This window comes from Erythranthe guttata, chromosome 7 (genome assembly GCF_056151865.1).
Source record: "Erythranthe guttata isolate IM_541 chromosome 7, IM_541, whole genome shotgun sequence".
Lineage (NCBI taxonomy): Eukaryota > Viridiplantae > Streptophyta > Magnoliopsida > Lamiales > Phrymaceae > Erythranthe > Erythranthe guttata.
The window spans coordinates 514,144-538,107 of record NC_142539.1 but is presented as its reverse complement, the minus strand read 5'-3'; the positions used below and the strand labels follow the sequence as shown (position 1 = coordinate 538,107).

General features: G+C 35.6%; 5 protein-coding genes across 6 annotated transcripts; 3 read left to right on the top strand and 2 right to left on the bottom strand.

The window, feature by feature from the left end:
• Positions 1–100: 100 nt before the first annotated feature.
• Positions 101–1,292, bottom strand: LOC105949777 (small COPII coat GTPase SAR1A). Its single transcript, XM_012973095.2, has 3 exons — positions 1,083–1,292; positions 850–981; positions 101–597 (listed from the first exon to the last, which is right to left on the bottom strand). The coding sequence occupies exons 1-3, from the start codon at positions 1,209–1,211 to the stop codon at positions 277–279; spliced, it is 582 nt and encodes a 193-aa protein (XP_012828549.2). The 5' UTR covers positions 1,212–1,292; the 3' UTR covers positions 101–276.
• An 835-nt stretch (positions 1,293–2,127) lies between these two features.
• LOC105969781 (large ribosomal subunit protein eL29z) lies at positions 2,128–2,851 on the top strand. Of its 2 annotated transcripts, none has more exons than XM_012994560.2 (3): positions 2,128–2,249; positions 2,348–2,468; positions 2,551–2,851. In XM_012994560.2, exons 2-3 carry the CDS (start codon positions 2,367–2,369, stop codon positions 2,632–2,634), a joined length of 186 nt encoding a protein of 61 aa, XP_012850014.1. In that variant the 5' UTR covers positions 2,128–2,249; positions 2,348–2,366; the 3' UTR covers positions 2,635–2,851. The 2 variants fall into 2 exon arrangements, with proteins under 2 accessions (XP_012850014.1, XP_012850013.1); XM_012994559.2 differs by having other exon boundaries at positions 2,177–2,249; positions 2,355–2,468.
• A 2,832-nt stretch (positions 2,852–5,683) lies between these two features.
• LOC105949073 (agamous-like MADS-box protein AGL29) lies at positions 5,684–6,843 on the top strand. The gene has a single exon (XM_088820484.1). The coding sequence runs from the start codon at positions 5,801–5,803 to the stop codon at positions 6,710–6,712; it is 912 nt and encodes a 303-aa protein (XP_088676610.1). The 5' UTR covers positions 5,684–5,800; the 3' UTR covers positions 6,713–6,843.
• Positions 6,844–7,003: 160 nt separating this feature from the next.
• Positions 7,004–11,261, bottom strand: LOC105949063 (dihydrolipoyl dehydrogenase 2, chloroplastic). Its single transcript, XM_012972333.2, has 15 exons — positions 10,709–11,261; positions 10,230–10,376; positions 9,879–10,013; positions 9,586–9,703; positions 9,138–9,262; positions 8,934–9,059; positions 8,777–8,857; positions 8,561–8,623; positions 8,331–8,405; positions 8,170–8,248; positions 7,968–8,068; positions 7,739–7,852; positions 7,547–7,660; positions 7,398–7,469; positions 7,004–7,266 (listed from the first exon to the last, which is right to left on the bottom strand). Exons 1-15 carry the CDS (start codon positions 11,018–11,020, stop codon positions 7,219–7,221), a joined length of 1,710 nt encoding a protein of 569 aa, XP_012827787.2. The 5' UTR covers positions 11,021–11,261; the 3' UTR covers positions 7,004–7,218.
• A 1,360-nt stretch (positions 11,262–12,621) lies between these two features.
• LOC105949052 (uncharacterized) lies at positions 12,622–23,330 on the top strand. Its single transcript, XM_012972322.2, has 24 exons — positions 12,622–13,210; positions 14,546–14,626; positions 14,717–14,816; positions 14,913–14,997; positions 15,114–15,163; positions 15,871–15,950; positions 16,181–16,237; positions 16,814–16,913; positions 17,000–17,077; positions 17,369–17,433; positions 17,603–17,671; positions 17,759–17,836; positions 17,913–18,008; positions 19,022–19,092; positions 19,253–19,330; positions 19,448–19,538; positions 20,047–20,142; positions 20,567–20,784; positions 20,868–20,982; positions 21,494–21,625; positions 21,702–21,809; positions 21,902–22,011; positions 22,151–22,258; positions 22,343–23,330. The coding sequence occupies exons 1-24, from the start codon at positions 13,166–13,168 to the stop codon at positions 22,806–22,808; spliced, it is 2,577 nt and encodes an 858-aa protein (XP_012827776.2). The 5' UTR covers positions 12,622–13,165; the 3' UTR covers positions 22,809–23,330.
• Positions 23,331–23,964: the final 634 nt, after the last annotated feature.

Below are 23,964 nucleotides of genomic sequence, written 5' to 3'. Positions count from 1 at the left end.
GTTTGTGCATGGCAAACATCTTAATCTGGTTTACACTAGAATCTTGTGCACTTGATTTTATTGAATATATTTGAAGTTTGTGGAACCAAACTCAACACAATTAAAAATTAAAGTAGAGCAGTTATCACACAAAGCGCAAAATTACGAATAAACTCTTATGCCAGACTTAAAATACACATATATTCAAACTAAAAACAGTTTCGTAAATAAAATTATCCATGTCTTTTGTCGCAATTCGAGCATTTTTCAATCCATAACTGTAAGACAAGGCGCTTGCTACTTAATGTACTGAGACACCCATCTAAAGCCATCTCCATATCCCATTTTTCTAACAATGCTGCACATGAAAACCTCAATCGGACGAACATTCGTATCCGCTAGGTTAACCTTACCTTTCCCCGTGGTGACACCTGTCAGTCCCATGTGATAACGGAGCTCGTCCTCTGAAGCCGCGTAATGCAGATCAATCTTGTTACCGAGTATTAGAAACGGGGCATTTCTTAACGACTCGTCCGATAAAAGTGCGTTCAGTTCTCTCTTCGACTCCGCAAAACGCTCTTTGTCGCTAGCATCGACTAGATACAGTACAGCATCGACCTAAAACCATACAACCGAAGAAAAAAAAGAGACGTATTTATAAATTCAATCTACTAGCAAAGCAACTAAATACAGTTGAACCTCTATAAATTAATGCAGTCGGGACTAGGGAAATTCTATTAATTTAGCGAATTATTAAATTATGAGTTAATAATTTAACATAATTTATTTTAATATTAATTTATCGAGGTTCTACTGTAACGTACTAAAATATATAAAATTTATGTTGAATCGATAAAGAAAAACGAGAACCTGAGCATAATAGTCGCACCAGACTCTTCGAGCAATACGATGGCCGCCTAAATCGAAAGCTTTGAAATTGATATTCCCAATACTTAGTTCCTCTGATGTTGGATGTTGTGTTGGTTGATGTTGCACAAGCTTCTGCATCCAGTAAATAAAAATAAAATAACAATTATCAAATTTTAATTCAAATTAATACAAAGTATTAAAAAGGAAATAAAATAATGTTGCTTGAGTGTGACCTCATCTCTCAACATATGAAGCAATGTGGTTTTTCCAGCGTTATCAAGACCTAGGAACAAAATCTTTGCCTCCTTTCGGTATAGCCCCAACGACCATAATAATCCATAAAACCAATCGAAATTAAACATTTTTTTTTAATTATTATTATTATTTTTTATTTTTTATTTTTATAGAATTCAATACCAAAAAAAAGAAAATCAAGAATTTGGCTATGTATGGGTTTGTGTTGTACTAGGTTGTATTTATAGAGAAGAGCTGATTACTGGTTGTACCGGTGACCAATTGCAGCTGGGTGGTGACGTGGAGAGGTGGGAGAACCGGGGATACACGGTTCTAACGGGTGTGGTGACGTGGAGGGCTGTGATTGGACAAGGTGCATCAACCAGCGGTCATGGATCAATTACAACACTGTCCCACGGTTCCTTCGATGCTACACCCGGTGAAAAACACCGGGTGGGTCTTCTGCTGCCACGTGTTCTTTTTTTATTTTTCTAAAACCCCTAAAGGTAAACCCTAACGGGGAATCTATTATAAAATACAAAAAAAGAGACACGTGGCAGCAGAAGACCCACCCGGTGTTTTTCACCGGGTGTAGCATCGAACAAATCCTGTCCCACTTGTGGTCAAACTACAACAGTCAACGTAGTATATAGCAATTTAATTTTCTTGGATTGTTAAATAAATAAAAATAATTTTAATTAAATTGTTGTAAATTCGTACAGTCTGACACGTCCTAACAAAATTATATTAATTTAGTGAAATATTAAATTATATAATTATTAATTTTATACATTTTGATCGAATTGGGACTAATTATTTATTTATTTAGTGTTTAGGACCCAAATTGCAATTTGAAATATGGATTTCAAATTGGACAAATTTTGCAAAGAATGTATAATATTCAATATATAAAAAATAAATAAAATATATTATTTTAATACTAGATTTGTAATAACATTAATTGAAAAAAAAATTAAGTGGGTCAATAATTGGGCTTTAAAGATATATTGCAGGGCTAGATCCGATACAATAACCCAAATTCGAACTGGCCCACAATATGAGGATATTTTCGTCATTTCCAATTATCCTAGGGTTTCAGAACTTCAATAAAACAACTCAAAACCCCATCACTCTCCCTCCGCCACAGCCACCACCACCTCCTCCAGGTAAAAACTCTACGGCGAACAACCGCCGCGCCGGAATACATCAATTACCACATCTCAATCGCACTGTTTTAATCGATTTTGTTTCTCTCTCTCTCCAGGAATCAGATCTGAGAAGAAATGGCGAAGTCGAAGAATCACACGGCGCACAACCAGTCGCACAAGGCACACAGGAACGGCATCAAGAAGCCGAAGCGCAACCGCAACATCTCCACCAAAGGGGTAAACTGTTGATTCTGTTTTCGAATTAATGGTGAATTTTTCATTTTTCATTTTTGGAATTTTTATTTTTAATAATTTGCAGATGGATCCCAAGTTTTTGAGGAACCAGAGGTATGCAAGGAAGCACAACAACAAAATCGCTGATGGCGCCAGCGGCGAAGAATAGATTTCAAGTTACGTATTTATTTATTACCCAATTCCGATTATGCGAAATGAATCATACAATCAATTTTGATTTTTTTTTACTATTTTTGAGTTAGGTTTGGGATTTTTATCGTTTGATTTTGATTCGAATTATATTGGGTACTACAGCATTTGACTGATTTTTGAGCTGAAACTATGAGTACTGAAATTTAGGTGAAAATTCGGAGCTTTCTTATATTCGTATTGTGGTTGTTCATATTATCCTTGTGCAGCGTAATCGTATTTTTCGTGTATAGTTTGAGATAATGTCGGTTGATTATCGTTTGAATCCAATCTGATAAGCTTTACTGATAATTGATTGATCATTTGCAATATATTGGATTATCGATCATTTGAATGCTTTTTGAGCTGACTTTATGAATTCCGAATTGTGGGAACTTCCGTGGATTCTTCTCATGCAGCTTAGTTGTGTTCTTTTGACGTTTGGGCTCGTATATTATTTGAAATCCCTTCCGATCGGCATTGAATTGTTAGTTGAATGATATTAGAGGTGCGTAGCTCGGTTTTCGTCGTTATGGTATTGGTATTGAAGTACGTGATCACATAATCACAATTATGTGATGCAATGTTCAAGTTTAGGTTTATATGTGGGATGTTCTTGCACACTTGTCCCTTGTATTTTTGCCAGTTTAAATCAAATTTTGGAATATATATCGGAGCGGGGCACCTGTTCGACTCCCCAGCCACAGGGGATCCCTAACCGGTTCCGTGTAGGTGGAAGAAGAGGCGGCGCTGATTTCCGCCGACGTTGAATTGCCCGAGCCCCTCTTGTGGCGTGTTGGCGGCGGCTGTGCAGGACTCGTCGGAGAGAGAGATGTGAGGGGACATGTTGTCCGAGTGGGGAGAAGAAAGAGTTGTTGATGGTTAATATTATCACCCTACTCATTATACCACAACAGTAACCGTAAAATGTAGTTAATTTTTATTTTTCTCAAAGGACTAAAGAGCTATATTTTCAATTTCCTTTATAATTCAAACTAAGAAACAGTAGAAGGCATACACATATTCATATCAAAACTTCAAAAGTTCCTCTCCAATCAAAATAACCAACATGCGTGAGAGAAAAAAATATTAAAATCTAAGCAGAAAAAATCCCCAGAATTGCCTGCAAATTTCAATCCAACAAAAACGAAATCTTTTTGTGCTGACAGGAGGGGGAGAAGGGCTGAAATATGATTTTAAGAAAGCAAAAAAAAAAAAAAAGAAAAGGAGAAATTTTAGCCAACCTCGGTCGATCGAAGTCCGAAATATGGAACGAAGCGTAGCTCACTTAGAAACCCCCATGCCTATATTTTTGCCGGAAACAACAAACTCAGAATACCCAAAAAAAATATTCTTTTACCAGAAAATTGGTAGACAGAGAACGGTGCAAAGAATTGTATGCGGAGAGAAGGAGGTGGCGGATTTAGGTAGAAGGAGACGCAATTAAGAATTGTGGGCGGCGGAGACAGAGACTAGGGAGGACGAAGAAGCAGGAGAAGAGAAGGAAAATTGAGAATAAAATAAAATTGAAAATAAAACAAAGCAGGTGTATGAAGCACCTCTCGGAAGAAAGACGCCGTTCCGTCATTAAGATTGGAGGAGATGGTCACCAACTGTAGGCGCCGACGAGAAATAAAAGAAAAGGAAAAAAAGAAGCAGAGAGGTCGATCGTGCATTTTGCGAAAGAAAAAGAAAAGAAAGGAGGGTTGTGATTGGTGGATTCATAAGAAACGTCGTCGTTTCAGATTAAAACTGAACAAAAATAAATCGTGAAAAATAGGGGGGGCGGGATTTGGGGATATATATATATATATATATATATATATATATATATATGTGTGTGTGTGTGTGTGTGTGTGTGTTTATTTATTTTTATTAATTTTTTTGTGTGTACAATCTGAGGTAGAAAATAATGAAAAAGAAAATCCAAATTGCAAATGTGTACTTGCATCGTATCATACAATGAATTAAACAATATTAATTACTAAACTGTTAATCAAGAGGAAGCGCATGATACATTTCTTCGTTTTTTATTGAGTTTTAAAATGTGTTCGAGTTTCGTTTGATTAGCAATGAAGTCGACTTGGACAAGCTTTAATCGAGCCGAACACTAATCAAATTCAAATAGTTTAATTTTCTTTACATATAATTAATCATATCTAAAGTTTGCTTCGATAAGTTCAAACTGACTTTTAACTATATCATACTGAGTACTTCACTAGGTCAATTTGATTTTCAGCCATACTTAATTAGTGCTAACTCTTTTTATCGAGTTTTATGCAAACAAATTTTGGAAAAATACAATTTTCGTCCCTCAAGTTTGCACCAATTTCACTTTTGGTCCCCATGTTCATAAAAAATAGATTTGGTCCCTCGTATTCCAATAATTTGACACTTTTGGTCCTTGCCGTCAATTTTCTGTTAGTAATAACGTAATCTAGTGTGTACACATTACTGCCTTAATTGACGTACTAATGGTAACTTGACGAAAATGATCACAAGTATCAAATTATTGAAACATGAGGGACCCAATATGTTTTTTGTAAATAAGGGGGGCCAAATATGAAATCAATACAAACTTGAGGAATGAAAACTGTAAATTTTCCTTAACAAATTTTGTAATAATTTTACCAAAAAAAAAAAAGTAATTCTTGTATTTGGAAAACCAAAACCACAATAATGCCACGCTGTTGCTTGTGGCCAAAGAAAAATCGCTCTTGACGGTTATTTTCCCCGTAGCTAGCCGTTGGGCAGAGGGGCAAAATAAAAAAAAATAAAAAATTAACGGGGTTAATTTTATTTTTAACGCGTGTAAAAATATGGTAATAAGCATTTAATTAGTCGAAAGTAAATATGGAAATTGAAATCTTAGTGCTTCAGCACAAATATGGCAACACAATCTTTGATTCTTCCTTCCTTATATATATACATACACACCATTCCTCCCTCTATATATACACATAGTTCCATCTGTTATTACAGATACTTTCTTCGTTTGAGTTGCAGAAAATTTCTGAGTTTAATCACCAAACTAATAAGGTATAGTTCCTTTAACTATTTCTTTCTGTTTTCCTATTTTCTCTCTCCTTTCTCTCCATTGATTTGTAAGAGAGAGAAAAGGCAGTAAACTGATTTTTTTTTTAAAGATGGGGCGAGGAAAACTGCGTATGGAGCTGATAAAGAACGAAAAAGTACGTAACGCGGCGTTCGAGAAGAGAAAGAAGGGAATTGTGAAGTCTGCTAATGAACTCTCGACTCTCTGCGGGGTCCAAATAGGCATGATAATCAACGAGCCTGGACAAAACAACAACGAACCCACAATTTGGCCTGCGAACCGCGAAGTGATTACGAAACTGATCGATTCGTACAAGTCGAAATCTGCAGGCAACGACTGCAGATACGGGACCTATAATTTGCCGGCCTTCTTCAAGAACCAGACCGAGAAAATCGAGGACGAGGTTAATAAATTGAGGAAGAGGACGAGGGAGGTGAAGTACCCGAAGTGGGATGAAAGGTTGGACACTTGTTCGGAAGATGAGTTGAAAGATTTTGCTGGTAAATTAACGGCCAAGATTGAATCTGCTAGGGTGAGGATTAATTCGATCAAGGTCTCAAGAAGCACCGTGTTTGTGAATCCCTCGGCCGAACAATTTCAACAGCAGCAGTACTATGATGGCAGATTCAATATGGGAAATCAAAGGATGATGATTATGAATAACGGTAATTATGCGTATAATAATATGCAAGATAATCGGATGCCGGACTGGAATGTTGGTAATTATGGGTTTGGTTTTGACGAAAGTCGGGTTCCGAACGGTGGTTTTGATCCGAATTTCGGTAATTATGGGATGATGAGGGTGAATGGTGGTGCGGGCAATGGCGAGTCACGAATGTCTTTTACAGTGCCGAATGTGGGGCCCATTATGCCTTACACTAATGCGCCGACGTTTGAGCAGTTGATGCCGTTTTACACGCCGAACGAGGGACAGATGGCAAGTGTTTTTCCTCAGATGCAGGCTGCTCAAGAGGGAGATTACCTCCAGAGGCATGGTTTCTAGTCTAGAAAATCTGAATTAACCAAGGCATATATATATCTTTTGTATAGATAGGCTTATTACGGTTTTTATTTTATTTTTTTTTCGGTTAGATTTGAGGTTGTTTAAGGGGATTTTGAGGTTAAAACTTCGAATGGTCATTCTGATTTATTTTGTTTATAATAGTTCTTACCGATAAATTGTTGTTCTTCGAATATATATACGCAGATTTTCTTGAACTGTTGATATTGAGTTTGATGATCCAAGAAATCTCTCCTGTACGCACAACTGAACGATATATATAACATAACCAAATAAAAAAAAAATTGATTAGATGCATTGGCTTCGTGTTATGATTTATGAACATTCCACTAATAATAAATTATATAGAAGACGAACCTAATGAATGATGTTAAAAATTGTCCAATGACTCATGAACTAACTCTCGATTATTAGGTATAAAAAAAAATTCAATACTGTTTTACTAACCGTTTGATATCGAACCTTACTACTGGTTCAAAAGCTCACTTCTACACAGAAACTGGTTCGCTAACCGATTTAGAAACATGGGGGTTTACCTGCAACATGGAAGTCCAGAAAACGAAGAGTTTTTAGATGTGATTTATTTATTTTTCTTGAAATAATCAGATTTGTGGATGACTGCATGGGATGTTTTGAAAATTTGGCTGTGTCGTGTTATGAAGATTACCTTTGCTGATTTATATAGCTCGTCGAGAACTTCAGACAAGGTTGGATGTGCATGGACAGCAAACTTAATGTCCTGTGAGTTATTATAGTGTAAAAAACATAAGCGATACATCGAATAATGTCTGTGCAGTAAGTTAAATATTCACAAACCTGAACTCGTGTGCCTAATGCTATAGCGTTCGACGCTTCGTGTATGAGGTCTGCAGCGTGCATCCCAAGAATGTGGACCCCGAGAATTTCGCCAGTGTCAGGTCTGTATATCAACTGCAAGAAACAAGATCCAAAAAATTCAGAAATTCTTCGAATGCTAAAAAATTGAAAGAGCAAGAAGATAGATCGAACCTTTGCGAGTCCTTCCCCTTCGTTTTCAGCTAGGGCCTTGGTGTTGGCCTTAAAACTTGTTTTCGCAATACTTATCTCAAATCCCTCCTTTTCAGCTTTTTCCCTTGCTTGTGGCTGGACGACAAAGCCCCGAAAAGAGTAAAAAACAGCTTACTATACAAACAATTAGTAATATAACAGTTTTTTTTCGTGTAAGATCTCTACTGAATTCTATGTAGGTTAAGTGTACCTCAGTCAACCCAACCATACTGATTTCAGGATGAGTGAAACAAGCTGCTGGTATGCTTAAATGATTAAGCACATAATCTTTTCCGGTAAGTTGTTCAATGACTGTAAGAAGGCAAATGAAAAGGACATGTAATAAGATAAGACAGGTTCAATTAGGACAGAGAGTTCACTTACTGATTTTCGTAAGGTATTAAATCACAAACCAGAAATTCCTTGTGCGCTTGCTGTATGGGCGAGCATCAGTTTACCATTCGCGTCACCTATGCAATATACATGTGGGACCTGAAGACAAAAAACCACCATGTAAGAACATTTTGGAAGTTTGTCACAAACAATTGCAGTGGGGAGGGCATGGGCAATGTACCAGATTTCCATCTGCATCAATTACTCTCATGCGATCGTCAACAGGAACAAAACCCCGTTGAGTCTCTACATTAATCTGCAAACAAATCAAAAAGCAAATCAATTAAGTTCGAGTTTATCACAATGATTGGGAATGCAAAGAGATCCAAGGACTTCTCCTTGCTTCTTCTTGTGTTCAAGATTTTATAGGGGTTAAATTTATAATTCATCAAAAGTTTACAAAATGCTTACATTATTCAGCCCTAGGCCTTTGGTAAATGGAGCCCTTCCTGTTGCAATTAGTGCTGCATCGACCTGAGCAAAAACAAGATCCGAGATTGCTTTATGGAACAACAAATGGAAGGAAATGAATTAATCAGAATGGACCATCTCTCATGCTATTAAATTAAAACGTGTAAAGTTTTATTTATATAATGCTAATTTTTGTTGGGAAAGCACATATTATACCTCCAATGTGTCTTTCGCTTCTTTTGTATTGGCATCAATAAGCTCGATAGTCACCGGTTTTCCATCTTTTGCTGGAGTTATCTTTAAAAAATATCAGAAAAGTCATCACTGTACAAAGGAAGTATATATGCATACACAATAATAAATAATTCGATACCTTGGTTGCAAATACTCCAGTATAATAATCAATTTTCCGTGGATTTATTAGAACTCTTTGAGCTAACTTGCCTATCTCAGGATCAAACCCAGGCATTAGTTGATCCATAGCTTCAATAAAGGTAACCTACACAAAAGTAATGACTAATTAGTTGCTTCCCAAAGCATTAATTAAAAGGAAAATAAAGGAGCTTGTCAGCATCACCTCACTACCAAGAGCAGTATAAACATCGCTAAACTCGAGACCAATATAACCACTTCCTACTATGGCAATCCAATCTGGAACAAATTCCAATTTAAGAGCGTGATCACTAGTGATTACAGTCTTCCCTGCAGGTTACAGATAACAAGATACATCAGAATATGCAAGAAACCCAAAAGCAGCAAGATCAAGATTAGTTAAGACTTGATTGAAATAAGCAATATAATTTTCATAAATATAGTTTGTAATGAGGGATCTGTACACTGTGATTATGTGATTAAAAATTTGCATTCAGGTCACATCATAATAGTTGAAGAAGAACTAGACAATGAGAAACCAAGGTAGCATACGAGTTTCATAAAATATATCATTATAACACCAATACGATATTTATAGCGGCAAAATTGTCAAAACTATCTATTACAGTAGTACCTAAGGAGAGAACTCCTACCGTCAATTTCAATTCCTTTCGGGACAAAAGGAACTGAACCCGTGGCAATAATTATGTCTTTTGCAGTAACCACATTCTCAGAAAACCCAACCTTTCCATATTTGACCTTTTGAGGACCCTGAAATTATTTCAACTGACTGCGATAAGAATGAAATGCATAAATTTTATGACCAATCCGTAATACTTTTTTAAAAAGTAGTCTACATTAAGTTACGGAATTCTGTAAAAAAAAAATATGATGCGTGTTGCCGTCTGATTTAAAATATTTTCACGTGAGTTCACATTTAACATACCACTATGGTGCCAAATCCTGTTAGAATGTCTACTCCAATTGCCTTCAACGAATTAGTCAGATTACCACGAATCTTTGAAGCAAGATTATTCGCATGGTCAGCCACTGCCTGCCTGTCGTATCCAGCAGCTGCTACCTACCATTGATGTTAGGAAACAAATATCAAGTTCGATAACAATTTCAAGGAACAGAAAACACGAGAAAATAGACATTTAGTTGTAAATGGTGGATGTCGAAATGATCCAAAGAATTGCACCAGAATACGAAATTAAGCTCTATACTACGTAATGTAACAAAAGTGTCCAATTCATAAATTCCATGATCGGATTAAGGTAGAGTAGAAGTGAAAAACCTGCAAACCCAAAGCTTTCATGTGATGCTCGTCTTGAAGTTCACGCATCCTACCACTTACTGCAAGTAGGGCTTTAGAAGGAACGCATCCCCTGTTTACACAAGTTCCTCCCATCACATCGCCCTCGATAATAGCTGTTTTAAGACCCTGAAAAATGATCATGTAATTCCTGAGCTTCGGTGGATTCAAAACAAACCACTTTGACATAATTAGCTATCAATGTCAAAACCACGAAAACCTTTTATATTTCCACATAATTCGGTCCGGTTTCAGTTTGCTTCAACACTAAATCTTATGCCGAATCATCATATACTAATGATGCAAAACTAATGTCCCAAAATTCCGAACTTTGACATAATTTCAGTAATTCCTAACCTACATAACCTGGTTGAATTTTTCAGCTCATATATCACATATCCACTGATCAAAACTACCAATTCAATAAAAAGAAAAGAAATTAAAAAAATCAAAGCTCTTACTTTCTCAACAGCATGCAATGCAGCTCCATGACCGCCAACACCGGCTCCAATAATAACTAGATCATAATCAAACGACGTCGCACGGCGGCTTCCATTGTCAGCTGCAGCTGAAGCCGAAAAAACCGTCAGCTTCCCCGAGCGCGGCTTCGTCGAAACAATTCCGATCCTGCGAGACTCGCCATTCCGGAATTGCGAGATCGATTGAAACCCCAACGCCTCTCGCCGGAGACCGCAAAATTGGATATCTGAATTTGATCGGAAAATGGTGTGTGGGGGATGGGGTGTGTAGAGAGACGAAACAGAAGCCTGCATTTCAAAGTTTTCTAGTGTGTGTGTGTGTGATGCGAGAGAACGATTAGTGTGTGTGTGTGTGAGAGAGAGAGAGAGAATAATTAGTGTGTGCAGTGTGTGAGAGAGAGTGTGTGTATGGAAGTGTATCTATCTATGCCTGAGGTTTTTTGTGTTCAGCCGGGACAGTTTGAGAAGGGGATGTATGGAAGAACCGCGGATAAAACCCCCTTGAGGCTGACGTGGCGAGTTACTATTGGTCCACTTGTTTACTATACACGCCGAGTTGTATTATTGATTTATTTCACATATACACAAAAGTAGAATTTTAATTTATTAGTGTTTTAGCTCGTAAATCTACTGTTTAGTATATGAAATTAGCCAAAAATATTTTACGAACTAATACCCATAAAATTGATACAAGTTTATTTGTGAATTTTTACCTAAATGAAGGTTGAAAAATATATTAATTTAATTAAATGTACAATGAATGGACGGAAAAAAATATAAATCTAGAGTCGAATTATTTTGATATGATTTAGTATCAATTTACTTGCGTAAATTAAATAGGAACACGATAATAAATCACTACACACGAGGAGGTGATATACGTAGAATCTTTCGTTACTTGAAGAGTTGTAAAACGTCGAACTCTCGATTTTGTGAGAAAGTACACGTAAACTAAGTAGGGTTACCACATAACTTGAATATATGAGTTGTTTATAAGTAGCTTAAGGAATCCTAATTATAAATTAAATCTCTAATTAAAATTAGTTTATAATGGGCCGAAACCCTTAATTTAGAAGGTATGTGCTATTATACTAATTCATTTACAAGTATGCTTATGTTTTGGGTCTTTAAATATCGACCCAATATATAAAGTAATTGGTAGGCTTATTGGGCAGCCCAATTATGTATATCATTATCTTATTTAATAAAACAATATTTTTAAAATGCTAAAAATAACATAAAACATTTTAGAAAATCGAAGCCATGAATTGCCAAACGTTTGGCATTGCTCGTATATCCATTGGCCCGACTCTGGTTCTAGACAAATATGACGTGTTAATTACTTATTATTATTATTATTATTATTATTATAACGAATAATGCCCATTGGATACACGTCGATAACTTTCCCTTGAAGATATGACCGAATGAGTTGCATTGCTCGCATGCCCATTGGTCCGGCTCCGTTTCTAGACAAATATGACGTGTTAATTAGTAATTAGTTATTATTATCGCTATAACGAATATCACACATTGGACGTAAATCGATAACTTTCTCTTGAACATAATATAAGATGTGAATAATATACAATCTGATTACGATTTGGCGTATCGTCAATAAAGGTAAAAACTTATATGAAATGAAATTGATATTATTAAACTACGTTCTCATAATTAATTTTTTTTTTTTAATGTGCTGGAACTATCGTCACAACATGTCAAAAAATAAGTAATAGTTAAAAATATTATCACATTATATATATGTAAAAAAATGGAAAATAACCATATTTTATATAATAGCTCATCATTAACTTGAATTTTGTTATAAGATTTTAAGTGATAGCAAAAATCAATAAATGGATTTTATTTGAAGAAATATTATAGAAACCAAAATTGAAGTGAGATGACTAGTGAGAAAAAAGGCGATTGGACTTTGACCAAAAGGAAAGCGCGTCAAGCAACCACAAAAGCAGGCAGCAATCGTAAAATGGCGGGGTGGCAGGAGCCGTAATTACAGTGCCTCAACAAGGGTAGTAACGTCATTCAGCTCACTGTTCTTACTTCTTACTGCGGTTTGAAAGGTCGAGCGGAATAACTAAATAAGAAAACATAAAGAAAAGAAGAAGAAAATATAAAGAAGGGAGGAGAGAGAGAGAGAGAGAGGATAGAGAGAGAGAGACAGGGTGGAGTTACTGCTCGCCTCTGATATCAATGGCGGTTAGGGGTTTTCAACTGATTGGAATACAGTAACCCGACCCGTACAAGTTATCAGTTTCGACGTTCTCTTTGTCGATTTTTTTTCACCCATTCGTCTCTTTTCTAAACCCTAATTTTGCATTTTGAGGTTTTCGTTATTGAGTTCAGCATATTCGAAGACGTGCGGTTGGTGCGGTGAATTTATTGAACTTCGCGACGGGGCTTAGTTCTTTGGTGTATCCCATGGGTTCACAGGACAAATCACCGAATTCCAACAATTCCATGCAGGTCAGTGTAGATTTTTTTTACATCAGAATCGATTAAGGAAGTGTTGTATCCCAGAACCATGACTGAATTCGACCCCTTTAACTATTTCATTTTTGTTTTGTAGTCTTTAATTTTAATTTTAATTTTTAATTTTTTTTTTTAATTTTTTTGAGGGTCAAGCTTGTTTCAAGTGCTCATGTTTAGATTCTTTAGTGTTTAATCGTTTTATATAAATTTTAATTTTGGCTATCAACATATGGTTTCAGTTCGGTGAACAGTATTTCTCGCGTCCTCTGAAACTATTCAGTTGGCAAATTAGGGGTGCAACCATTAGTCCTAGGGGCTTGTATTGTAATTTCAACACTCTGTTGGTGGATTCTTGACAATCAAGTAAAATCGAGCGTCTAGATGTTTCTGAATCATTAATCTAAGTATGCCCGCCTTTTCATTAGTTCTTTGGAAATTACCACTAGAAGTTATATCATATAAGCGTAATATTGCATATTCATGTCCAGTATTCCACATTACACCGTCAGCCTTCCAGAACTAGGTTTCAGCTTTCTTTTCCCTCCTCCTCCAATAAATTTGAAGTGTACTCAAAGGATCTTCAGCTTTGGACTCTCTCTTTGAGTGCTTGTAATAGAAACTGAAATTTGCAGGAGATCGGATAATATTGGGATTTTCAGGTAAGTTGGTAATAACAGTATAGTTTTGAAGCTCCTAAAATCTTCTTGAATGAAAGAAGTACATGGAAGTGCTAGTTACGAAATACTTCCTCTATTTATTGGACTATGGTGAAGCTATTCAGGAGGAACGCTGCATGGAACTATGTTTATATGGTCCTACAGTCACTAAAATAACAGTAGGGCAAAGTTTAAATTGAGAGAGCAAAGAGTAAATAAGAGAATAAGTAGACTAGCATATAATGAATAGTCAGTCTTGTATCTATCAACATTTTGGTACTAGAAGTTGCAAACATTCACAAAAGTGCTTTAACTATCGAAGGAGCTATCTTTCATATGTTTTGACCTGCCACACTTACTCTCTCTCTGTCTCTTTATCTGATTTCCATACCGTTCTTTTTAAGGCAACAGGTGCCAGTTCCTTCTTTTTCTCAAGGCATTTAATCTTGGTTGATGGTTATTCTCTTGATTTAGCTTTACTTTTGCATAATTCTCAATCGCTAAACTTGTTTTAGGCATTAAAGAAATATAGTTGTATGCATGTCAATTTAGTTCAATGTTTCATTTTTTATTCCTGACTCATTCGCTTTCCCTCTATATGCTGAGATGGTTGTTCTGTAATTTATCTTGTTATCCTTGTCATAGTTCTCACACGTTTTAATCCTGATTTCAGCGTGTTAAAGTATATCGTTTGAATGAGGATGGGAAATGGGATGATCAAGGAACTGGCCATGTCACTGTTGATTATTTGGAGGTTTGACTCTGCCTTGTTTCCTTTAGTGGACAGTTAAGTATCATTTTGTATTTGTGGTATGAGATTGAACATTGTAACTTTGTGGTACAGGGATCAGAAGAACTTGGATTGTTTGTTATCGATGAGGAGGACAATGAAACATTGCTGTTGCATCGCATCAGCTCAGAAGATATCTACCGCAAGCAAGAAGGTGCCCTTTTCTAACTCATGCTTTCTCCTTCACATATTTACATAAGACTCCATTTGTTCCATTTCCCGTTGTTTATATTTAATTGTACATCTTCAGATACAATTATTTCATGGAGGGATCCTGAGTTTTCTACTGAATTGGCTCTTAGCTTCCAAGAGACAACCGGTTGCTCATACATATGGCTAGTATCAAATATTTTCTTTTGTTTATTCAAATCGAAGTTTTCATCATTCTCTACTACTATTTTAATTATACTAAGCGTGTATATATTTTTTTTCCCATTTCCGGTCCATGCAGGGATCATATATGTAGTCTGCAAAGGAATATGCACTTCAGCTCACTGGCCAGTAAGTTCTTAAAGGATTCATATGTAGCTGTACTTGTCTGCATATCTATTTTTGGATCCGTAATTCTGAACATTTTTTCCATATTATGGGGTCCTTTTGGTTATTTTCTGGAAATTCTGTAGAGAAGCATGTTTCATGTGAAAAGATTAGAAATCAGTTCACCTCTTCTGAATTTTGTGAGAATTGGGCTTGCACTTATTTCTTCATCTTCAAAATAATTAAATTGATCATGGGGTTATTTTTATGTTGCTATTAATTTTTGTATACTCCATTTATTGTCAAAATATGTATGTTTTATCATTTCCATAGATTTACTTTTTAGATACTATAATTGTTGTCATTCTTTTGCTATCTTAGATAGTGATGAATTATATGCGTAACTGTGTCAGAGTTAATATTGGTATACTATCATGAATTCCCAAACAGAATTAATGGATGATGCTGATAATTTTTCCTTTTCCTTTTCTTTATTTGGATTTTGACCCATTGGTGTTCTTATTGGGCTCCATAGCAATTTATTTAGTTATCAGTTTCTTAAGTTTACTGTTTTATTCGTGGACAACATCAACTCTAGTGTCTAGATGGTGAACGCAAATTTTTATAGGCCGGGATCTTGCATAGAGCTGCCTTATGTAGAAAAGTTTACTTTCATTTTACTCTACAGAGAATCTACACTAGCTGATGTTTCCCTATTCTAAATCCTTCAGATGAGACGTTCAACAACGTCAATAGTGAGCTGAGGGAGTTGCCTCCTGTTGAGCTCTCTACTCTCCCTTTGATACTTAAGGTACCAGCTGACTTGCACCAGCTTCCTCCCCCATATTTCCCAATTATAAAAAACCTGAAGTTGCTTTATATTTACTTTGTTGTTCTTGTGATTAATGGGAACAATGTTATGGTCCATTGTGCTATGAAGTTTTTGTCAGTTTCCTGTCTCTTTGATGGCTCCTTAGTCCTTTCTTATCATTCTTTCCTTATGTATCAAAGACAAAAAATGTGTCGTTTCTTGTTTTGCAGATTGTTGAAAGTGGCATTGCGGATCAGTTGCGAGTGACTGAACTTATAATGCATGATGTAGGTGACAGTAATGATCTATATATTTTGCATTATGCACACACCTTATTTAGGAACATGCTTCAGCATGGTGATCGTGAAAGTCCGAACGTATGTGCATGTGTATCTGTTCTGTTGCCTGTTTTAGTTGCAATACTTTTTTTGCTCATTCACAATGGTGGGCCTCTATTACTTGTATAGATCCTGTTATTTTTTCATTACCATTATTAGTGCAAGTATATTATTGCTTTTACCTTTACGAATATAATTTCTGCAAATTTTGTGTTTTTTGGGAAAGTTATTGCCATCCCATGGATAAGCCTGTAAATTATGGGAAATTTGTTACGCAAATCAGTTCCTTTAGCCTGTAATTTCTGGATAAGCTATGGATATCTCGTGCATATCCCTTATTAGCTCATTTTATTGTTCCCATTTTTCTTTCAAATTGGTTAAACTTTACTTTGTTCCTGGGCAGTGTTTAGCTTTCTGCCCCTTCTTTTAGTTATTGGTTCTCTTAGTATTTGCCGTCTCATTCTCTTGCTTCAGTTCGGTGGTATTGATTGGTGCTAACTTAAGTGAGGCTTATTGGTAATGCAGCAAGGTTTTTTCCCGAAGCTAATGGAACTGTTTAGGATATGTGAAGATTTGGATGATGTTGATGGTCTGAAGTTAATTTTCAAAATTGTTAGGGGAATCAGTAAGCCAACTTACCATTTTACTTAGCTGTGTTATTTTCTTATCTTTGGCATAATTTAAACATTCTTTATATATGCTTAATTGCAGTTTTACTAAACAGTTCTCAGATCTTTGAGAAAATATTCGGGGATGAGTTGATTATGGATATAATGGGTTGCCTAGAATGTAAGTCTCTCTCTCTTTCTCTCTCAACTATTAGCTGAAAGTAGGAAAATGAACCTCTCCCTTACTCTTGTTGACATAAAATCATTTAGTTTGTTCTCTTAAAAGTTGTGTTGTTAATTTCCAGCATTTCATTAGCCAAAATATACAAACAATACTTAGCTGTTCATGAATCAGTAGCCGCATATCGGTCAAGGTAGCGCTCATGGTAGTGCATTATTACTTGCAATGTCCACTGCATCTCTCTGATTAACTTCTGTGTTGGTGATGGAACTGTTCTAATGTGGTTTGCAGATGATCCTGAGGTATCTCGTACTGATCATCGCAACATTTTGAAAGAGCACGTGGTCTATAAGGAGGTAAAATATCCCAACGTGTTCAATATCAATTCCTTTATTCCACCCCCAAAATGGGATAGTGAAATTTCTGCTTTGGAACATGTTGCTGTTGAGGAGTTCAAGGAATTACTGGTTAGTGATCATCTTTATATTTTTATTGCTAATTATGTTTGTCTTGGTTTTGTTCCAGGCCATAACTATTAAAGACCCTGTAGTTCTTTCAAAGATTCATCAAACTTACAGAATTGGTTATCTGAAGGTATTGCTTTTTATTTCTTACTGCAGATCATGTTTTTCTTTTATCTTTATGAAGAAATGAATTTATGCTTTTATTGTTTTATGCCAGGATGTTATTTTGCCTAGAGCGCTGGATGAGGCAATAGTCGGAAACTTCAATACTATTATTCAGTCGAATAATGCTGTTGTAAGATCCATATCCAATTGGTTCAACTCTTCTTATTGTGTTTCATTTCTAAACTAATTAAATTGTTGTGTTGCAGGTCGTTTCTTTGCTAAAAGATGATAACACCTTTATCAAGGAATTATTTGCTAGGCTGAAATCTCCTACGACTTCGATAGAATCAAAGCTAACTTTGGTACTACATTGTTCTCAATTTTATAATTTTTTTTTTGCATTAGATACGTGGGTACATACTCCTATTTCCATGAACTTTTGTTCTTTGAAATTGATATTTCTTTGACCTATTGTTATGCAGCTTCCTTGAATTATTTCAGCTTGTAGTAATACTTAATAAAAGTATATATTGTTTCGACTTATGAGGTTATATTACTGCTGACTCATCTTACGCTAGTGATAATGTAATTTATAATCCTAGAAGATAGGTAGAACTGTAGACATAACAGGATATTAGTTTATGGTTAACGCCATGTGAAATATATATCCTAAGAATCCTAATGCAAAATTTTATTGTCGACAATTGAATTTTATGGGTCAGAATGCTATTGAAACATAAGATTTGAAAGTTATCTGTTAAATTAGTTTTAAATTGATATCTCCACCAAGGGTCTTAGGAGAAGTAAGCAATATATAGTTGTTATTGGAACTTTGTCTGTAAGAGCTAATGAACGTTCACTTCTCATTCTCGTATGTACTGAATAATCTTATGTAGCCTTCTCTAGATGTCTGTAGCTAACAGAACTTACTAGTTGACATGAGTTTCCTCTTAAAGACTTTGTGTTCCGTATGGTGTAAATATTAGTTATTTGATGTCCATAGAGGATTGTGGTAGACATGCTTGCCCCTTTTCTTTTAGGTATATATTCTTGCTTAATTAAGACTGTTGTGCGCACAATGTTGACTCCTGGATTTTGCCATACATAGTTTTCCATGGTCTTATGTATGTGAATGCCTGTTAAAGAAAGTTTATTTCATTGCAGACACATATATGCCTGTGGTGGTCGTTTGGTTCATTTTCTCTACTTTTGTCTCATCGTTCCATTACATGAGACATCGGGTTAATCATTTAGGGTTAGGTATAATGTAATATGATGCTTGAGGTGTCTTTTTGTTTTTTATTAATATTTGGAATTCTGAACAGGCAATAAAGTTTCTTTTCAGAAACTAACATTAATTGTGCATGTAAAATAGGTACACTTCTTGCATGAGTTTTGTACCTTAAGCAAGAGTTTGCAGATAACGCATCAGCACAAGCTCTTTAGGTATATGCCGCATTTGTATTCTTTTCTCTGCTTTACATGTTGTACTCTGTTGTTTCATCTTTCCACTTCAGAGGAATTGACATTAACTTATAATAATCCATGCTCAAACTCTCCGGCGGTTACAAATTGTTCTGTCTGACGATATTTTTTCCGCATGCAGGGATCTTGTCAATGAAGGTATTTTTGAAATCATAGAAGATGTTTTGCAAAATGAAGACACTAAGCTTGTTTTGACTGGGTAATGAAACAAATCATAAAGGACTTGCAAGACAAGCCTAACTGTGCATGAGAATCTATAGTTGTCGTTCAGTTTATGTCTGATCACTGCTTGATAATTTTGTTGTAATGACTGCAGGACAGATATCCTGATTCTTTTCCAGCATCTAGATCCAAGTATTTTGCGCTCTTACGTATCTCAGCAGGAAGGTGTTCTTTTGGGACTTGTGGTGAGTAATGCCGAATTCTGTATTTCTATTATTTTACTGCAGCCTTTTGGTGCATATAGTGTAGTGGTGAGGTCAGTTGTCTTTAGATTGTGTGTATAGAAGGTGAGACATATGTGTGGTGTTAAGAATACTCTCTTTGTGAGGTTGCTCTGAAAAGGTCATGGGCAAATGACCCAAAGTTCCAAGATTTGCTTATAATAGACTCTCCTATCTTCTAGATCTTTCTTTCCGAAGGAAAGATATCTGTCCTTGTGAGTGAAATCTCATTATGCATGTGATTTCTTGTGATTTTTTTTTCCTTTCTTGGGGATGGGAAGCAAATTGGAGTACAAGTTTTATTGAAGATAGTAATGGCTGGAGACACTCTTTAGTGTCTTCGACTTTCTTGATGAAGTAGGTCCATGGTTCAAACTCTAACCTGGCGCTAAACAGCCTTTAATTACCCTTTTCCAAGAATAGCGAAGGCTAGTTAGACCCTTCAACTAAAAGGTTTGTCTTTAATTTGTAGGTAAAAAACATGCTTAGAGATTTTGGAGATGATATGCACTGCCAATTTTTTGAAATTCTTCGCAGTCTTCTGGACTCATCAACTCCAGGATCTCAGGTACATGACTTGTGCCATGGTTATTAACTTTCTATTCTTTTGTATGCATTTATTTTTGCTACTGTTCTAATTAATTAAGGATATCTCATTTTATTTTTGTATTTCTAATGAAGTTGAGTGGATGGCAAATCATGTCGGAGCATAACCTATTTAGAACTAAGACTGAGACAATAATGCTTTTTAGACTTTAGTTGCATGTATAAGCTGTATGTACTAAACTACTAATACATTTCAGTGCACTTGAAGCCATATTTCACTCACTCTCACATTTTCAAAATTTTCTGTTCTGATTTTTTTCTGCACAAGAGGCAGTATCTCCTCGTCTCTCTTTCTCTGTCATGTGTATGGCTATCTTTTTTTTGCTATTCACTTCTTTTGCCACCATTGCTTCTAAAAATACAGGCATCTCTCAATTTTATTGCAGAAGGAAAATATAGTGGACATTTTCTATGAGAAGCACTTTGGTCAATTAATTGATGCCATAACACTCTCTTGCCCACCAAATAGTGATGGTCAAAATGACGAGAAGTCTGGGAGCTCAGATGGAGGGTCCAGGAACCAAAGTAGCGTGAAGTCTGAGATTTTAGCAAATATATGTGATCTGCTGTGCTTCTGTGTTTTGCAACACCCTTATAGGATAGAGTAATTTCTTTGTTCCTTGTGACTGCTAATTTACTTATTAAGTGAATTCACGATTCATTTTTGTCTTCATCTTTGTCCTGCAGATACAGTTTTCTTCTTAACAATGTGATTGCTAAGGTTTTGTATCTGATTAGAAGAAGAGAAAAGTATCTTGTAGTTGCAGCTATTCGATTTGTGAGGACACTTATTACTCGCAGTGTAAGTTGATTGTGTTGCTTTTTTAGACACTAGGAAGAGGTTACTGAGATGGTTTGTTTTGCATTTTAGTTGGCTTGAGAAATGTGTGTTATGTTTACTGTTTTGCTTATATGCAATTTTTTTTATTGCATCATAAGCCTACACTTGTTGCTACTTGCTTCTTTCAACTGATTGTAAACAATTTGCACTTTTTTTTTTCTAGTTCCTGTAATTTTTTTTGTGCGCACTTTGATTACTCATACGAGTCTGATACCCTGATTAATTGATTGAAGAAGCACACTTACCAAAAACAGGTTTTCTATCGTGAAGAATCTTAGTATTCATTTTAATCTGACCGTTCTTAATGTTTTGTAATTATCTGTTTGACCTCTTCCCTTGAATATTTGTTGTTTTTGTGAAACATTATTGCGAATCCGTTTGTTTATAGCCCAGCCCACCTCTATGAGGGCATGTATAACCTTAACTTCTGTTTCTTTGGTTTTTTGTCAATTATTTGTTAATGAATTTGCAGGATGAGCACCTGATGAGTCATTTAGTAAGGAACAATCTTTTCAAACCAATTATAGATGTATTTGTTGCCAATGGGGATCGTTACAATCTTCTCAATTCTACTGTTCTCGAACTCTTCGAATATATCCGAAAGGTGTTTATTCCTTTTATTTTCTTTTAGCTTGCATCTTCTACTGTTTTTCTGTTTTCTGAAACACGCCTTCCTACAGGAGAACTTGAAAGTACTACTCCGGTATCTAGTTGATACTTTCTGGGACCAGTTATCCAAATTTGAAAGTCTATCTTCTATTCATGCCCTAAAAGTTAAATATGAACAGGTATTAATTATTATGTGTTCTTTTAAGGTATTTATAATATAATTACCTCATTATTTGTTTTGCTACTCGTGACAATTACACTCTCTTTGCAGTCACTAGAAAGCGTGGGGACAACAAGCACTGGCGGTTTGTTAGACGAAAGGAAAAGGCTTGACGAGCGTGCTCTGGAGAAGGAAGAGGAGGAATACTTTAACGAGGACAGGTTTGTGCCTTTTATTCGCTGCTACGATTGCATTTAGTTAGTGTCCAAATTCAAAAGAACTAAGAAATTATTATGCAAATTGTTACTTACTGAATTTTGTTTGCTTGGTGGTTTGCTCTACTAATGTTGGATCCACCAGTGATGAAGAAGATTCAGGGTCTGCTCGTACAGTCAGCAGCACTAAGAAAGCCCAATCTCAACATCCTGTATTAGTTAATGGTCCTTCACCTAACCACACATCAGCCAGGTATTATTATACTGCCAAGACTTGCTCATAAATTTCTTGTCACTGTAGTAGTATTTGAACTCAATATTACGTGCATAATTGAAGGTCTGGTGGGCTTGTTGACTACGATGATGATGAAGATGATGAGGATTACAAACCCCCTCCTAAAAAAACGGTCGTTGGATCTGATGAAGAAGAAGGGCTCCGATTAAAAAGGAAATTAGTTTCGCAAGAAGAGCCTGAGCCAAAAAAGTTACGAAGGTCCACAAAAGACTTAACGCCTCGAGATGGTGTTTTTGCTGCCTTGTGCTCTACTGTGCTACCAAGTAAGAAAGTAGAAAGTGTAAACCAAAACTCTGTTGAACCGAATCATCAAGAAAAGGGTTCTACAGGCTCGTCAGATTGCGGCCAAAACGATGGAACCGAGAATCATTCTGACAAGGAAGAAGTTTCTTCAAGAAGCTTTACGGAAGAGTTGAACGATTCTGTTGATAATACAAAAAAGGGTGGGGATGAAAGTCCTGTTTTACCACCAAAGTCTTCTCCAGAGATGACCGTGAATGGATCTTGAGTAATTGTTGTAGAGAACTCAACCGAAAATAACGGTGATATGACAACAAAAAACGAAAAAAGCCCGTCAATACTGGGAGAGGATACTGTACAGTACTTTAGGATTTCATTGCAATTTCAGCTGACTAATTAATTGTCAGTTATCAAGACTTGCATCATCTCTATATAGTTTTTTTCTTTACGCTAATAACTACATCTTGGTTGATTTTTTGTTCTAGTTACTTTTATCTTACATTGATATTAGTCTGAGTTGTATGGTATACTGAAGGAAGGCAGCAAAAATCTGTCTTGCATGTTGTTGTTACTTTTTTTTCTCAGGCAGTTGTCGGTGTTAGTGTAAAGAAATGTACATTTTATTTCGAGGAAAACTATTTTATTTCTCGAGTCTTTTCCGATGTAGATGTAGGTTGGATAGGAGTTAGGACTGAGTTTTTAGTTTACTTGTTGCTGTTTTCTGAGAAAATATGTTAACACTTAACAGCAGGCTAACGGTAACATTTTCAAATTTCATTATCTTTTTGCATGAGTTATTACCTTCTTTAATTATGTTCTTGTTTTAGTCTTGTAGCACTGTTACAATCTCTTTTTCGGGTTTTTCTTTTGACAAATTTTGATGAACTTGAATGATAAACGACTGTCGAACAGATAAAATACACGTTTACAATTTAAATATTTATTTTATGAAAATACATATATATACATACGTACGTGATAAGAGTGTGGAACGTTTAAAAAACTTTTTCACGATCAAAATCACAATAACTGTATAATATAGTACACAGATTTTTCGGTAAAGTTGGTGGAACGTCCAAAAAACTATTTCACGATCAAAATCACCAAAAATTGTATGCTATGGTACAAATATTTTGGATAAAATTGGTGGAACGCCCAAAATTTTTTTTCACGATCAAAATCACCAAAGAAACTGTACAATACACAAATTTTAGTTAAAATTGGTGGAAAGTCCAAAAAAATATTTCACGATCAAAATCACCAAAAATGGTATACTATAAATACATAGATTAAGGGTAAAATTGGTGTAACGTCCAAAAAACTATTTCACGGTCAAAGTCACCATAAACTGTATGCTATATAGTACACAATTTTTTTATAAAACTGGTGGATCGTCCCAAAAACTTTCACGATCAAAATCACCA